Raw genomic sequence first — 16,302 nt, 5'->3', positions numbered from 1 at the left:
CTACTAACTTTTAAATTCCTCCACCCAAGCTCCTGGTGTTTCCATGTCACCACAGCTTTTAAGACCTTATTTGTACTAGATGCACAGACTTGGGAGTGTCTGGATTGTGACTGGGGCTGAGATGTACATGTGCTACTCAGAGGTTTTGACAGAGATGTCACTCTCAGTGAATGTACCTACACTAGGAGTTTGCACTGTTTCCAAAGTTATGGCTGTTGCAGCTTTAGTCTTCCTACACAGTTAATACAACATAGCAGCAGGAAGAAACCTTCATGATATACCAGTGAAGAGTCATTAGGAACCAACAGAAGACAATTAAAAAAAGTTCTGTTCTGCTCTGTCCCTTCATGAGGGAACACATGTGCTTTCTTTGATAAAGTGGTTCAGAAAAACCTTCACTGATGATAATTAGTACGTAGCTTTTGAACTTCTCATAGCTTGTTCCTTGGCTTAACTCTTATTACAGGTACTTTATCCTTAATGATAACTCAGGTTTGCTGACTATTAAAGAAGGAACCCCACCGGGAACATACAACATAAGAGTTAGAGTCATTGATGGAGTCTGGCCAGATGTTATCTCGACTGTAAAGGTTATAGTGAAGGAAATCAAAGATGATGCCCTCCATAATGCTGGTTCTGTACGAATTAAAGGTAAGCAATGTGCTAAACTATGGTCCATGTCTTTAATGTTATTGCTGTGATACTCAGAATTCTGCTTAGAATGCTTTTGGACATGAGATAAGAATTAATAATTTTCTAGGTAAAGATTTGAAAATGCATCTTTACATGGTCCTCTGATGCTGCATCTATGGAGAAAAAAACACAGCAAGGAAAAGTTGTCTGATTCCTACACCAACTTTTAAAAACCTCAGCAACTTATATATTAGAAGAAAAATTTTCTTTGAACAAATGCCTGCCTGAAATTCACCAAATTCTTTCAACCTTTGTGGAATAGTAAAATCTTCTTAAACATGTTTGTGATTAAAAAAAACAAAACAACAAAACATTTTAAAAAATTGGAAAGTAATAAAAGTCAAAAAAGTTTCAGAACACGCAGATTTAGCAGAAGCAAGCACAGAAAATTTCAGAGCCTAAGAATGAAAATACTCATGAACTTTCGGTTGAGTCCATTTTCTACAACCTTATGGTTTATTCTGTGATGCTTCTCTTTTCTATTGCTACAACAGTTGCAAGAAATATGTGTGTCAGGTTTTCAACTTCTGTTACAGGTATCACACCAGAGGAGTTCATATCCCAGTCCCCTGAAAAACAAAGTAAATACTACCAGATGAAGAAGCTGCTTTCAGAAATTATCTCAGTTCAACTGGAAAATGTTCACATTTTCAGTGTGCTGAATAGCCCAAGTCCAATCCGAGGGGTTGATGTTTGGTTTGCAGTTTATGGTCCACCTTATTATAAAGCAGAAAAACTTAATGGCAATGTAGCAGCTTCCAGAGCCTGGGTAAGTATCCATCCTGTGTATGAAACCACAGCAGCTTCTCATTGTGTCTATTCAGGTAATGTCCATTGCCTAGTGAATGTGAACAATTCGAATGATAGAGGGAGTAATGTGTGAGAAAAATAGATAGTTTCAATCAGTAAAATCAAACAATTCTTTTGCAATTAAAATTAAAAACTAGAAGTTTCAAATACAAATGTTTTGAAAGCCAGACTCTAAATATATATTAAGTCACCTAAACACAATACTCTTTTAGGACTGTAAACATGTTTTTCCTATTGAAAAATCTGTGAAACACTGTATAAAGAATGTGTTTTGCTCTTGCCTTTCTACATGATGCCTTAATGTTTCGACTTTTAGTTCTCTAGTTGAAACTCCCAAACCAGTCAAATGTTTTAAGTTTCTAGATTTATGAGAGCAAAGTAGTAAAAGAGCCACTCTCCAGTACAAAATCAGGTTGGAAATATGTGTTTAAAATTTAGTAAAGTTCCTTTCCCTCTAGCGAAAAAAAAACCCAACAAAAAAACACCAAAAACAAAACAACAAACAAACAAAACAAAAAAAAAATCACAAAAAACATTGAAGGAGTTAAATTATTTGTTCTCTTGGAAACATTTCTTCCCTATGCAGTGCCAATTCCCAATATCTTTAAGTCAGACGTTCAGATTAAAAATATAGTTCAGATGCCATGTAAATAATGCATCAGAACCATTAGTGATAAAAATTTATCTGCTCAGTCTCTAATGAATATTGTCAGTATTTTTGCCCTTGAAATGCTTATTCATGCTATAATTGACTTACTCCAAGGCTTTGGCCTTAACAGATGGCAGCCTGAGCTGCCTTTGGCTGTATCGTGTGAGCTAGACTTTGGGAGGAATTGGCACAGCAACCAGTTTTGAAAATAAATAAGACTTGAGCTTTTCATTGCTGTCATTGGTGAACTTGGAGGAAAAGTCAGATGAATGCAACTACTACTTCTTATTATTATTCAGCTGGAAAGCATTCTGGAGATAAATATCACCCAGATTGGCATTGATGAATGTGTGACTGCAGACTGCACTCACAGCAGCGGATGCATCAGTAAGCATGAACAGAACCATGTACCAACCATAACCACAGCTGGAAGTGTTTCACTGGTGTCTGTGACGGTCCTGAGTCATGCTGTGTGTGGCTGTGCTGCTCGAGAGAATCCTCATCTTTCCTGCTCCTCATACCAGACAAACCCTTGTCTCAATGGTGGCACATGTGTGGATACTGATTTGGGCTACAGGTTGGTAAAGCTTCATAAGGTGCAAACAAAATGCATGTAGTGCAGACTGTAAGGAGGATGAGTCGAAGCTTCAGGAACCATCGTTGCATGTCTTCCCACTGTGGCAGATCTAAGTTTTGCTAGGCTTCACACACAGGTCTTGCAAAAGAACCTCTGTTTTCAGGTACATACATTTTGTGTTCAACATAGTCTCCAGGAAAACCTTGGGAATGTTCCAGGCTGCACCAGTTCCATTAATGCTACTCTGAAAAATGTTTTTAGTTTGTGCAGCCTGCCTTAAACATTTTAATGCTGTTAAACGTTTTAATCATGTCTCTTATGTCGCTTAATAACCTCTTCCCCACATTCCTTGCCTCATTTGTTTCTCCAAAAATGAGATCTTGTGCATATATATATAGTATAAAGATGAAAAAAATGATTGGACTGTAATAGCTCAGAATTAGCCTGAACCCCCTCCAAAATGTGGCTTCCAGCATGTTTGCTTAAAAATAATCATCCCAATATAGGAAAGCAGAAATACTGGCCACCATCTTCATAGGGTAGGGCTGACAGGACTCAGACTGAAGCTACAGAAGCTCATGTCATGCTACAATTCTTCTTGATGCTCAAGTATAATCAGACAGAGAAACCTTGCTGCCCAGAAACTCTAGGTAGTCTCTGCCACCTATCATTTGTCCAGCTCTGAGCTGTCTTTACTTCTGCTCCATTTTCAGTAGTTTTGTGTGTCATCTTTTCCTGCATCCTACCCCCTCATTCTGCTGTCAAAGGTACTACCAATCTATGGGAAACAGAAACTGGGAAAAAGGAGCCCAGCTGATCTCCCTTCCAGTCCTTCTGCCCATTTCTGTTGTTCCTTTGGTTTCCCACTTACAGGTTCTGCTACTGTCATACTATGGCTACTTTTTTCTACAGAGTATTAAGGGAAGAACTCCAAGCCTCTCTTGTTTGATAGTGTAAAAGAAATGAACTAGAAAAAGAAAAAGATAGTAAAAGAAATAAACTAGCAAGTACCTTGCAATAGGAATGAAGACATCAAGATCTGTGACTGCCACACCCCACTTTTTCTGGGTGATATTGCCTTCCCACACCCTTCCTGTGGAGACTCTGATTGGACACAAGAAGAACTTTTTTCCCAATGAGAATGATCAACCATTGTATTAATTCCCACAGGAAGGTGGTGGTTTACCCAACAGTGGACACTTCTGAGATTCAATACCAGGATGCTAGGCCACCTTGTCTAGAATCATTCTTTTGCCAAGAAAAGTTGGACCAAATTATACTTGAGGCCCTTTCAACCTGACGTTCTATGATTCTGTGTTTCCTTTGCTTTTCCTGTCATCATTATAAAGTCTTCAGACAAGCTGACAACTAACCCTAGTGAAAAGCATGTTTTTCTTTATTTATGCTGAAGAGGTAGGAGATTTTCATGAGCTTTATATATTACAACAGGTTCATCATTTACTCACTGAATATCCTTGCATAGACATATTATAATTTAGACTAAATTTTTATTCTGTTTGTACAAACAAGTCAAAACACTTTTTGACAGAAGTTTTGCTGATGCTTAATCTCTACTATGGCCTAGGGAACATGGAGTCCTGTGTTTAAAATGGATTCTGTTGTCAGAATCTACTTCAGAATTCTACAGAACCTTTGCATTTTCTGTTTGTATGGTGGATATTTGCTTGTATTTTTTTTTCAAATAGATGTAAATGTGCTGCAAATTTTCATGGACCAGACTGCCAGCAGACAAAACACAGCTTCAGAGGCCACGGTTATGCTTGGTTCCCTCCCCTTCAGCCTTGCTTTGAGAGCCGCATCTCCTTAGAGTTTATCACTGAAGTTGTTGATGGCCTTCTGTTGTACCACGGACCAGCAGCACAAGGGCAGCCTGGAGAACAGGAAAATTTCCTTGCTTTAGGTTAGCACTTTATTAAGTATTTGTGTTTATGTGAAGGTGGGATTCTACTTAGTTCACGGGTTTGGTGTTTTTATTTTTAAAAAGGCCCAGCAAATTACTTTTGGAGAATAAGGAGAATGCACAGTAGATTGCTAGTATGCCTAATTCATATTTTTGTGTCACTGTTAGAAACTGGACATTTTTTAAGCTGTCTAAAGATCTTCTCTAACTAAGATCTAACTGCAACAGTTATTTCATTTTCATTTGAATGAAACATGGTTACTGCATATCCAATAAGAGCCTTTCCTTTGCAGAACTCTCTGGTGGTGTCCCATCACTGACCGTGGGCCACAGCTCTGGTGAGCTTTTCCTGCAGCTGTCACAAAAAGTTAATGTTGCAGATCGCCGCTGGCACAATATTAAAATTATAAATGATGGAAAGGCAAGTGTAAATATGGGTAGTCCTGTGTAAGCATTAATTCATATACCTAGTTATACCTTCCAAATATATAGCTAGTTATATCCTTCCTGCCTGCCTTCTGTAGAACTCTTATCAATAGATCAATCAATCAATTCATTTTCCATCATCTCTGAAACAGCAGGGGGAGAAGTTTGTCAGTTTGGACATCCTCTTAGTCTTGAAGCAGTGAAGCAGAACGAGACCTGGAGAAGTCAGATCTAGTTATGAAAATGGCCATGCTATTTCATTTGTTTAGTTCTCCTGCCTGCTGCTTAGACAAGAGAGTTGTGATAATCCAGGGGCTAGATGCTTTCTGATGTGATTGAGTGAAATATTTGTACTTTTGCTGAGTGAGAAGCCCTGCCCCACCCACCAAGAGACTTTAGATGTGTAGCACAAAGGAGGTGGATGCACTTTTGTGTAGAGGGAATATCTTGCTGCTGTAACACTACTGAAGGCATCTGCAAGGTTCCCCCTCCTCTCCCACATAAGACAAGCTGAAGGGCATGTCAGGATCTGGGATGCAGCCTGACACACTTTCTGCTCTGCTAGGTTATCTCAGTTGATATTACAGAAAACTCCAAGAATGTCCCATGCTCCCTCTATTATGTCAATGACTCGGCATGGTCATGGCAGAGTCAGATCTTTCTTTTGTGTGGCTCTTTAGTTATATGCCATAACTAAATAAAAAGTGCAATAACTCCAGATTAGTATATGGAGTACTTTATTATTTTAAGAAAGCTTCCTGCACTGTAATTGCTGGTTATTATTCCACCTTCTGCTAAGTGAAAGAAAATAAACAATTAAAATATATGTCGTCTCTGGATATAATTGTTTTAAATAATGCCTTTTTCTAGGAAGTGAAGCTGATTCTTGACAACTGTGTGAATGTCTCAGTTAGAGATAATGGCAGTGTCACTAAGGTTTCCCAAATGGATCTGTCTGCCTGTGAAGCCTCTGGAGAGATTGTGGGATCTCAAAGGTAAAAACGAAAACAACCAACAAAAAACACAAAACAAAAACCCACAAAAAACAACAACATAAACAAACAAACAAAAACCCACCCCAAAACCAAAAATCCCAAACAAAACAAAAAACAAACAAACGTCAAAAAACAACTGACCAAACAAAAAACCCAACAACAACAACAAAAATTTAAAAATTGAATCACAACTACTTAAAAGAGCGACAGAAAAAGGCAGGGGTGGGGTGGTGAAGTCAGACAAGCTGTTGTATTTTACATGCCACTAATTCTTTCTTTCCCTCCCTCCTGCTCAGCATGGGTAAACTCTTCAGTGGCCAACAGCCCCTGCAGCTGGGTGGAGTTAAGAAGACCTTGCCTTACCGTGACTCACAAAGGAACTTCAGAGGGTTTGTGGGCTGCATACGCAATGTCATCGTTGATAGTAAGGTAGGGCCACAAAGATCAGTTTTGGGTTTATTGCTGATAATTGTAGGCACCTGCTGTGATGGTTTTCTTTGACCTTTTCCAGGTCTATGATTTAGAGCACCCTGCAGAGTCCCTGAACAGTGCTCCTGGCTGTGTCCTTATGGATGAAATGTGTCAGAGTGGTGGGATGGCCTCCTGTGGAAACCATGGCAAGTGTGTTGGTGGCTGGGATTTCTTTCACTGTGACTGTTCCCCAGGATATGCTGGATTAGCATGTGAAAAAGGTACTGCAAATTCTGGGGAGAAATTTGTAGTGAGGATCTGTGGGAGCATCAAACTTTTCCAGTGCTCAAAGTCATACTGCCATGTGTTTGAACTGAACAGAATATGCTCTACTCTGAGAATGATTTACATCTTCAAAGATGTAAAGATCCTACTAACTCTTGTTAAATAAAGTCGTGGATGAGGGTTACATCAAGAAGTGCTTTATTTTGTAGGGTAGGGCAGTGGTCAGGTTGTTTTGTCCTTTTTATCACTATCTTATTTCTCAGTGGTGAAAGGGGAAATATTCTGCATTGTGGCTTTTTCCTCTGCTCATGCTGATCACAAAATGAAGTTTAATGAACATGTGAAATCTGTGGGCATAACCCTCTTGTTATCTTCAGGCCCCATTTTGCATTTATAAAATGATGATAATTGCATTTGCATCTGTCATTAGAACAAATTCCAAGTTGAGCAATGCCTCTAGACCACAGCAGTGGGTGTACATGGGAGGCATAATATCAGGCTGGCTGCAGCAAATGTGTTATCCTGTTCGAAATCAAATATGGAATATGTCAAAGTCAAAAATGAAATGTGTATCAGAGAACAAAAGCTTCCCATGGTGGATAATGAAAACCTCAGAGATGTTGTAAGAAAGTGGAAACATTTAAAATGTTTCCACTTCAAAAATCAAACACTTAGGTACAAATTAGCACAATTGAAAAACTTAGGAAATAAATTATTTAACCCTTAGTAGTCCACACCCATATTCAGGGTACAGGAGATATACACTTGAAGTTGGCTCTGTCCTCCTTATCTTTAAATCTTCATCGGTCAGGCAGAAGTGAGTGACAGGTGTTTATTGGGCCTTTACCTGCCTCTAGGTACAAAGTACAAATGATGTGAGTGATCATAACAGTTTGTAAAAAACACCAGTGCCCCATAACTAGAGGCTTTTGTTGGAAGAGAATTATCCCCTCAGTCCTGTGGTTTGAGTGAGCCACAGATGAGGATGAGCAGCAGTGAGCAGCTGGAAAGGAGTGCTTGCAAGCTAGTGTTGGATCAATATGCTGGAATTAATGAACAGGACAATGGTGCATTATACATATCCATTCAGCTCAATGCACTTAATTTTTCTTCTTGTATAGAGAACAATAATACCCTATGCAGGCAGCTAGATCCTCTCTTCTTTGTCCATCTGCCACACAAGACTTAAAAAGTGTGACAGTAAATTACTCAGTGGAAGCCCTGTCTGTCCAGTGAGGGGGAGGACTGGAATTGTAACTGGCATGGTCTAGGCCTGGAGCACTCACTGTTTAAGATGCTCATAATGACCACAAAATCAGTTAATATTGTTAAGCTATTTGTATTACAGACAGATGATACTGGTTTATAAACATCTGCCTGGATTCAAATCCTGCTCTGTTTTGCATTATTTTGAAATGCTCTTTCACAAGCCCAACTGATGTATTGGTTCTACCCCTCATTACTGTAGGACAAACCAAGGGCTCAGAAAGTAATTGTTCAAAATCCATAAGTCATATCCTGATGTAACAGATAAACTTTGATTTGCACCAGCTTCTTCTAATACATTGGTTTACAAAACGTTGGTGTGCAGCTTTATGAATGACTATGACATGTTCACAGCAAGGAGAAGACAGCTGAGGATAGGAGTCATTGGAGCATCCCAGGAAAACTCATGCCTGCTCATCAGTTAAGCATGTAGCTGCAGAGACAGTGAACAAGAGAGAACTGGGTTAGGAACAATAATGTGGGGGTGAAAGCTAGAGGAGAAAAGAAAACATGCTTCAAGAAAGGAGAGAAGACAATTGTGAAAGGAAGAGAATGCAGAAATTAAGTCTCTTGATTATTTGATATTTCATGTCCTGGGAACCAAACTAATTGCTCCAGGATGAGCTGGATACTCCCTGGATTTCTGCTTGCATGACACTGACATCTGATGAGTCATTGGTAACCCAGTGCCTGTCCTGTCTATTAACTAACTTGAACTATCTTTATTTGGTAAAAAGAAATTTATTTTTTTTTCAACTAAGCTTGGCCTAAAACAGATCTAGAATTGCCGTCAGCTAGAGACTGAAACAGGAGCCTCCTCTGCAAGAGCATCAGGTCCTGGGTAGTTTAGTGGTGTTCTATTTCCACAGAAGTGTGCAGTGCAACTTCATCAAACTGTGCTGGACCCTGGGTTCCTCAGAGGGATAGGGAAACAAATAATTTCAGTGCATTTTCTTTAGCTAGGATAGTAAACACTAACTTAATCTCCCTATGTAGTTAAAAAATCCTGTGCCTTCTCTCAGGCTTTCTCTTGTGCCAACTGAAACGGGAAATAAAACATACGTTTTCTAACAGTGGGGGTTTTAACCATGGGACTAAAGGACTGAAAGAAACATTTGATTCTCTTCTTTGGTTGTTTTTTTGGGGGATTGTTTTGTTTTTCTATTTTTCAGATCAACATGAGCTACTTTACTGGAAAATATGCTTCAGACTTTTAAAAAAAATTATTTGGGCACAGTGTAGGAGTGATTGGGTAGAACATATACTTGTAACAGGCAGTCTGCAAGAGATAGTAGTTAATTGTCCCTTTCCTGCTTAAATTCTGATTTGTTGGTTTTCTCTTAATTCCCTTTAAAGTGGGACAGAGGTTGCTTTATGCATGATGCTTCATTGTATTGCCAAAACTCCTTAAGAACTAAAACTCTGACATTCAGAGCTAGTAAATTCTCAAAAACCAGAAATCTGAGGGAGCAGACATTTCTGAGGTTTCCACTTTGATTTTGTGTGCTGTGCTCAGTTCTTCCAGAATGGGCTTTCGGAAGGGACAGCTGGATCCATTATGAGCCCAGGAGCATCCTCAGCACGCGAAGCACTCGGATCCAGCTGATGGTGCGCACCCGAATCTCCCACAGCACCCTTCTCAGCTTGGCCTCTGCAGATGGGAACGGATACATCCGACTGGAGGTGAGCACAGCTGTTCTGCTTGAGTGCTCCTTGTTTGTCATGGACTACCACAGTGAGAGAAAAAGATGCAGTTTCTCATTGAAGACACCTGTTTGTAATGTAATAAAGAGAAAAAATTTTCCATGAGGATAACTACTCTCACTTGTGTTGTCCTTCTCAGTATCACTCTTCCATGGTAAAAATTCTAGTTTGCACTGCCTGTAAAATGTCCATGTGGTGCATGTGAATGAAGAAGTTTGTTCTGCTTGCCCTGCTTGCTTTTTCCCTTGGCTTCTATATCTTCCTGTCTGTAAAACTTGCCTCTACATTTTTGTTATTGTTGAAAAAAGCTGTCTGGACTATACTAGCTAGAGAGAGGCTAATTATTCTAATTGAAACAGGAAGGTGAGCTGGGAAGACTTAGGGTAGATATCAGCAGGGAGAAGGCTGATTAAAGAGTTCATGTGAGTTAGAAGAGTGGCCTGTAAAAGAAAAAGAGTTGATAATTCCTACACCTGCAGTTTTCTTGTGGTAACTTTTATCTGGGAATAAAGCACTTAAAAACAAGAGTGCCATTTCCATTTTAAAAACTCACATCCATTTCTTAAGGCAGGACTGTGTAATAACATTTAAAAGTGCATTTCTGTTATTAAAGGTCTTTATCGTCTTCTTCTAGGTGGTTGAGGGTTTCTTTAGTGTTAACTTCAGTTTGGGGGACAAAAATCACTCTTTGAGAATGAGAACATTACGTATAAACAATGGCCAGTGGGTTCTTCTGACCATGGAGCGCTACAACAATGAATTTACCCTGCGTGTTAACAGTGGTGGAGGGGATCAAGAAGTCACCTCTGTCTTGGGTATGAATAGATGGTTTGAAATGGATTGGGCAAGCATTGTGCTAGGAAACCGACTTCCCAGTCATTCAGAGAGTGATTTCCAAGGTAAGTGATATGATGGATTCCTAATGGGGGGAATTAAAGCCTGAAAGTGGCATCTTTGAGTGTATTGGATAGTCTAAAACCCAGGTAACAATTCCCATGTGGACTACTATGCCCTTCCTTTACTGGGGAATTCAATGTTCAACTCAATGTGCCATTGTATCTGGTTCTAGTGAAGATGTGAGATTTCCTGTAAATATTAAAAAAATAGCACTTCAGTTTCTTATTTCATAGAATCACAGAATGGGTTGGAAGAGGTCTTAAAGATCATCTGGTTCCAAACCCACTCTCAGGGACAGGGGCACTTCCACTAGGTCAGGGTTTCCCATGCCTCAGGCAGTGTACTCATGGTGTGATCTTCACTCCTGTTTTTTTGCCTCAGAAGGATTTAAGGAACAGGCAAAACAACTCTTGGCAGAAGCAGAAAGAATTGCAAGGCAAATTGTGGTGCTCTCCATTTCCTGGGGTTGAGTGCTGTAACTTTGTGGTTCAACAAGAAAACAGCTTTTTCCATTCTGTTGCTTTTTATGCAGCCCCACTTTTAAAATTATATCTCAAATCTAGATTAATTTAGTGGAACTGTTCTAATTCATAGCACAGTTCTGCTGAACTATGGTATTGGTCCAGTGCAGCTCTCCTGGAGAAGTACTGCCAATCTGTAGATTGACCAGAGCACAATAGATGCATGTTCTGTAGCTCTCCTAAAATAAAAATGCGTAGTATAGGGATATTTTTAAACAATGTTTTAAGTTTTTTCTGCAATGCTCTAAGTTCTCCTGCTTGTGTGCTGGGGACAAGGCTTGAGGTGGGGAAGCAGCTAACTTAATGTGCTTCTGTGCATACTCCTCTGCTTTGTTGCAGGTTGTATGCGTGACGTCCAGCTGGATGGTCAGCCACTCCTCGTGGAAGGCAGAAGCACAGAGTTTGGATTAATTTTGAGGCGGCAAGGGGTCACCATGGGATGCCATTCCAGTGCCTGCAGCAGCCAGCCCTGTTACAGCCCCTTCCTTTGTGTAGACCTTTGGAGAAAATATGAATGCCGGTACGTGAAGCTTTTGTTTTCATCCAGGGATGGCTGGGAAGCTCTTTCTTTCCACCTTTGACCAGGCAACTGCTTCTAACAGTGAAATTCCTGTGGCTGCTGGCCAGAGAGAGCCATTCCAAGGACAAATCCTTCTCTCCATCTCATCTTCTATCATGGACTAGACTTGCCTTTTTCTGTAAGTCTGGTATGGAACTTAATTACTCCACCTTTTTTTCCATGGTGAGAAGATCACCAGAAGGCCAGTGAGAAAATGAAATGTCCTTTGATAAAAGGTAGATTGCAAAGCTTTGGTTTGTCCTCTGTATGAAAATACTAATATACTGTATATATACACATTGATATATACATCTATGTATATCTTTATATATCTATACATAGATATATAAAGATATCTATATTTATATATATATATATGTATGTTGCAAATTCAATACATATTTACATATATTTCCTGTAAAGAAGTTTAAATTAATTATAATTTGTATGAGACTTTCAAATGAGACTTTCAAAATTAGATTGTAACAAAACTGGATTCTAAAATTGGCTTCCAGGGCCAGAGCCAAAGCCCAACAGCTGTTATCCTACACAGTTAGTTTCTTGGAGAAGATCCACTATTTAAAGAAAAAATTCAAAATATTTATTAAAATATGCAAATCAAAATACAGGCATTCCTGTTTAAAAAACCCAAACATCAATACATGCAGGACTGAGAGGAGGAGTCACTTGAATTCTTGGCAAAATTTGGCATATCTGAAGTCTGGTGATTCTTTGCTAGAAGAGGCTGTGAAATGGTTTTAAGTGTGCCTGGGGACACTCCATTCTTCAGACTGCTTCTGAAATATGAAGTGTCTGCCATTTTTTCAGTAGAATTTCTTCTTTGGATTGCAGAAAGAAAGTCGGTCACCTCACACCATACCTCCAGGGCCTCTCCAATTACACACAAGAAGAAATCAATCCTAAAAGACAGGATAAGTCATTCTGAGGAGGTCAATGACATTTCTCCCCAGGATCCAAAGGAACATTACTAAACTTACACCACATGTTTGCTAGCTCTTTTCCTATTGATCTTTTAGGGACTTGGAGTAGAACATGGATGTAGAAAAAGGGTTAGTCAGAAAGTGATGGCTCCCTCTTTTAAGGAAAGAGTGAAGCTCTTCTGCATATCTTTTGGATCAGGAAATCAGAACATGTGTTCATGTTTTGATAAGTCTACTAGCTCACTAAGTTAAACTTTCCATGTATCTCAAACTTTCAATGTGGATTTGTGGTTTGCTTGAAAATAATTAAACTTTACTTTAAAGAAACAGTACCAAACTTTGCACAAAACAACACAGCTCCAGATGCTTTGCTTGCCTATAAGATATCATCTGCTTTGGTTGTTCAGGTGCCCAGCTGGGAAAGTAGAAGTGACTGACACCCTTACAGGGCTCAGACACTGTATCTCATCCCCTTGTGGACACTGGACCTGTAGAAACGGAGGTACCTGTGTGGTTCAATCTCAAGACAAGACTATCTGCCAGTGCCCTGAAGGTTACAAGGGAAGATGGTGTGAAATTAGCCAGGTGAAGGCTGGAAGACCTGTTGGACTAAGCTCTGGCTCTATTCTGGCAATCAGCATGTGCCTCCTTGTCTTCCTAGGTAGGAGATCATGTAACTTTCTTCCTTATTCCTAATCTTGTACTTTGTTCCACTAAACTAAGTCTCCTTTACCTTTGAGTGTTGTGGTCAGTTTTTCACCTTTTCTGGAGATCACTGTTTGAGGATGCTAAGAGATAGACAACAGCACACAGTTACAGTTTACTTGCTTTGAAGACAGTTCAAGCAAAGATAGGATTTTCTCTTCCAGAGTCACTTACTTTCAATCCTTCTTAAGTAAGAGCTTTCCATCTTTGTGTGCAACTCTGTGTGCAGCCACATCCATTTGAAACTCCCATCTGTCCTGAGCCCTTACATTTGTAGTAGGTAGGACCTACAGCTACAAATGCTCTTCACATATTATGAAGGAAGAGATCTTCTAGAAAGTTCATGGTCTTAAAAGGCAAGCCTCATTAAAAGTGTGGGCAGAGAGAGATATTTAGTGTGTCCTTTTGCAGCTGCACTTTGGCTGAAAAATCAATAACACCATAAAAATGTGCTGATGTTGATAAACAACGTACACATCTCATAATAGCAAAGACTCCATTATTATATTACACTTGTAACCTTCATTAAAACAGTGGTTTACTTACTTTGGGTATCTTATTTACTCAGGATTGGTGAAAGGCCAGAGATTGGCCAAAATGCCTTCTATTTAAATGGATTCCTTTAGGTAAGTAAAATACCCTTTTAATGAAGCTTATGATGTAATATACATAGATTATTCTTTACATTCATGAATTTAAGTTGTTTATGTTTTAACAATACTCATTTCTTACCTGCAAATTTAGTTGTCAAATTAAGAGTTGATTTAATATCTCAGGAATCATGTAACTACTGTTTATCATGCAACATACTTTTTCTTATGACATATAACAAATATGTGTCTTTATTTCTTCCAGCACTCTTGGTTTCCTATACAGTGTGGAGTCAGTGGGGAAGTTCAGGGTTTCGGAAAGGAGGAATTTACCACATTCCTGAAGAACGCGAAAGCTGGGAGGATGTTAGAGAAAATGTCTTCAATTATAATGAAGAAGGAGGTGGAGAACGTGATCAGGTATGATGCAGCTTCAATCCAGTTTTGAAAATCCAACCTCTCCTCACTTTCCCAGACCTTTTAGTCAACTTATTATCAAATTGGCTTTTTTCATTCTTTTTTTCTTTTTTTTTTTTCTTTTTTTTTTTAACCTGAAATCCTCTTAAGTGGCAGGCTTGTATTTCAACCCAGTCTGTACCTTTAATGATGCTGGTCATGTGTTCCCACCTTCAAGGGAATTGCTGTGGACACACCATTGTTGCTTTAGCTGAAAACTGTTGTTACATTAAAGGATATGCCATGATCTGAATTTAGTCCTCTGAACTAGGCACTCTCTTCTTCAACTTATATAAAACTCACAGAATTCAGTCTTGTGTTGCCTTGTGTTGTAAAACATTTTTTTAATCAGTTTCCTTTTGAGTTGTTTCTCTCTAATATTTGCATTCTCTTTGTTTCCAGAATGCTTATGATATAGATGAACTGAAGAAACCTCTCCATGAAATTCCCCACTCCTCCTTCCGAGCAGCTGCTCCACACTCCAGGACACCAACTGGCTCAAAAAGAGACTCTCTCCCAAAACATGCACATCAAAAACAAGCAATATCAGCTGTTACCAGCATCCCAGACTTCAAGGAATATGTTTCTCAAATCATACGGGATGCAGACAATGATCCGAAGAGTCTTCCAGCTGACACTATTCATTTTTACTGCTTGGAAGGGCAATGCTCTCTAGCAGGGAGCCTTAGCTCATTAGATTCCATCAGTGGGGATGAAGATCTAAATTATGATTGCCTCCAAGAGTGGGGGTCAAAATTTGAGAAGCTTAAAGAACTCTGTGTGGTCTCAAATGAAAATTTGTAACCAGATTTAAAGGAACTTGACAAATTGTCATGACATGTGGACACTACTTTTAAAAATGCCCTTTTTTATATATATATAAGTTACACCAAGTAACTTAACTGATGCAAATTTTGTAGTTACAATAGCATGATATACTACTCACTTTTCCCAGGAGCGATTATCTGAATGATCTTTTTATATGCACTGTACAAAGTTATTACATTATATAAGTGCAACGACTTTTAAAGCATGAATTTTCTTGAAAACTTTGGAATGTAGGTTATCTATAGAATAGTATTATAATATCTTTTTTTTATTTGTGTAGACCACAGTGACTTACTAGAATTATCCTGGATGCAAGAACTTGAATTATTTTCTCCCTAGTATTAATATGAAACCTCTCAGGTGGGTAACAATGCATGGAGCATTCTTTTTTAAAATGGAATTAAACTTAGACTGTGAAATAATTATTGGCAATGTTAAATATAAAACCTTTACAATTTCTGTTTTTTTTGTCAGCTTTTGTTTTATTCTCCTAAACTCTGCTCTTCCTTGACATGACACCTCACTCACTGTTACAGGCTGCCCAGCTCTATGGGACTTTTTCTGTCTGACCCTTTTTGTAATTACCTGTACGAAAGGGAAAAGAGTAGCAAGATCCCATCTGTGAACATAACTTTGTGACAATTTTACACTCTTAAAGGCAGTTGTGAGACCTGGAAAAAGTTTCTGTTCAGTAAACTTTTATGTCCAACTTTGCTTTTCGCATGGAACCCTTCTTCAAAGTGCGCAGCTGGAAAACAGAAGAGCTGATAGCAGGTGTGAAGACAAGCTAGAAGGGCATCCAGGCAAAAGTTGGAACTGAATTCTTTCAATCAGGACAGTCATTGTAAAAATTGGGATCCTCAAAACAGAAAGCATGGGAAACCTAGACTCTGCTCCTTTGCCTTCTCCTGCTCTCCAATAAATGATTGGTTTTAGTATGAAAAAAAGGCAATCAGAAGCTTCTGAAATCTGACATTGACCTGAACACTCACTTCTGTGAGTGTGGTAAATCTTTCATGGTTTTTTTCATTTTTTCATGAAAAATGTCATGTGTAAATCACTTTGTTC

At 38.9% G+C, this 16,302-nt stretch overlaps 1 protein-coding gene across 2 annotated transcripts in view; it reads left to right on the top strand.

Annotated features, from left to right (window-relative positions):
* Positions 1-15,693, top strand: part of LOC111924773 (neural-cadherin-like) — a 53,546-nt gene extending 37,853 nt beyond the window's left edge. Inside the window, exons 20-34 of one of the 2 annotated variants that reach the window (XR_015284877.1) lie at positions 467-651; positions 1,230-1,462; positions 2,452-2,729; positions 4,436-4,650; positions 4,944-5,071; positions 5,947-6,071; positions 6,368-6,500; positions 6,583-6,763; positions 9,550-9,716; positions 10,372-10,636; positions 11,495-11,675; positions 13,063-13,316; positions 13,929-13,986; positions 14,216-14,370; positions 14,809-15,693. Coding sequence is in view for 1 of the 2 variants with exons in the window: in XM_086882282.1 (XP_086738408.1) it covers positions 467-651; positions 1,230-1,462; positions 2,452-2,729; positions 4,436-4,650; positions 4,944-5,071; positions 5,947-6,071; positions 6,368-6,500; positions 6,583-6,763; positions 9,550-9,716; positions 10,372-10,636; positions 11,495-11,675; positions 13,063-13,316; positions 14,216-14,370; positions 14,809-15,210 (2,902 nt within the window). In the remaining variant the exon portion in view is untranslated. The remainder of the gene's footprint in view (positions 1-466; positions 652-1,229; positions 1,463-2,451; positions 2,730-4,435; positions 4,651-4,943; positions 5,072-5,946; positions 6,072-6,367; positions 6,501-6,582; positions 6,764-9,549; positions 9,717-10,371; positions 10,637-11,494; positions 11,676-13,062; positions 13,317-13,928; positions 13,987-14,215; positions 14,371-14,808) is intronic. The other variant, XM_086882282.1, reaches the window with a different exon arrangement.
* Positions 15,694-16,302: the final 609 nt, after the last annotated feature.

Source organism: Cyanistes caeruleus, chromosome 1, assembly GCF_971803275.1.
Source record: "Cyanistes caeruleus chromosome 1, bCyaCae1.hap1.1, whole genome shotgun sequence".
Classification (NCBI taxonomy): Eukaryota; Metazoa; Chordata; class Aves; order Passeriformes; family Paridae; genus Cyanistes; species Cyanistes caeruleus.
This window is presented reverse-complemented; position numbering and strand designations above follow the sequence as displayed.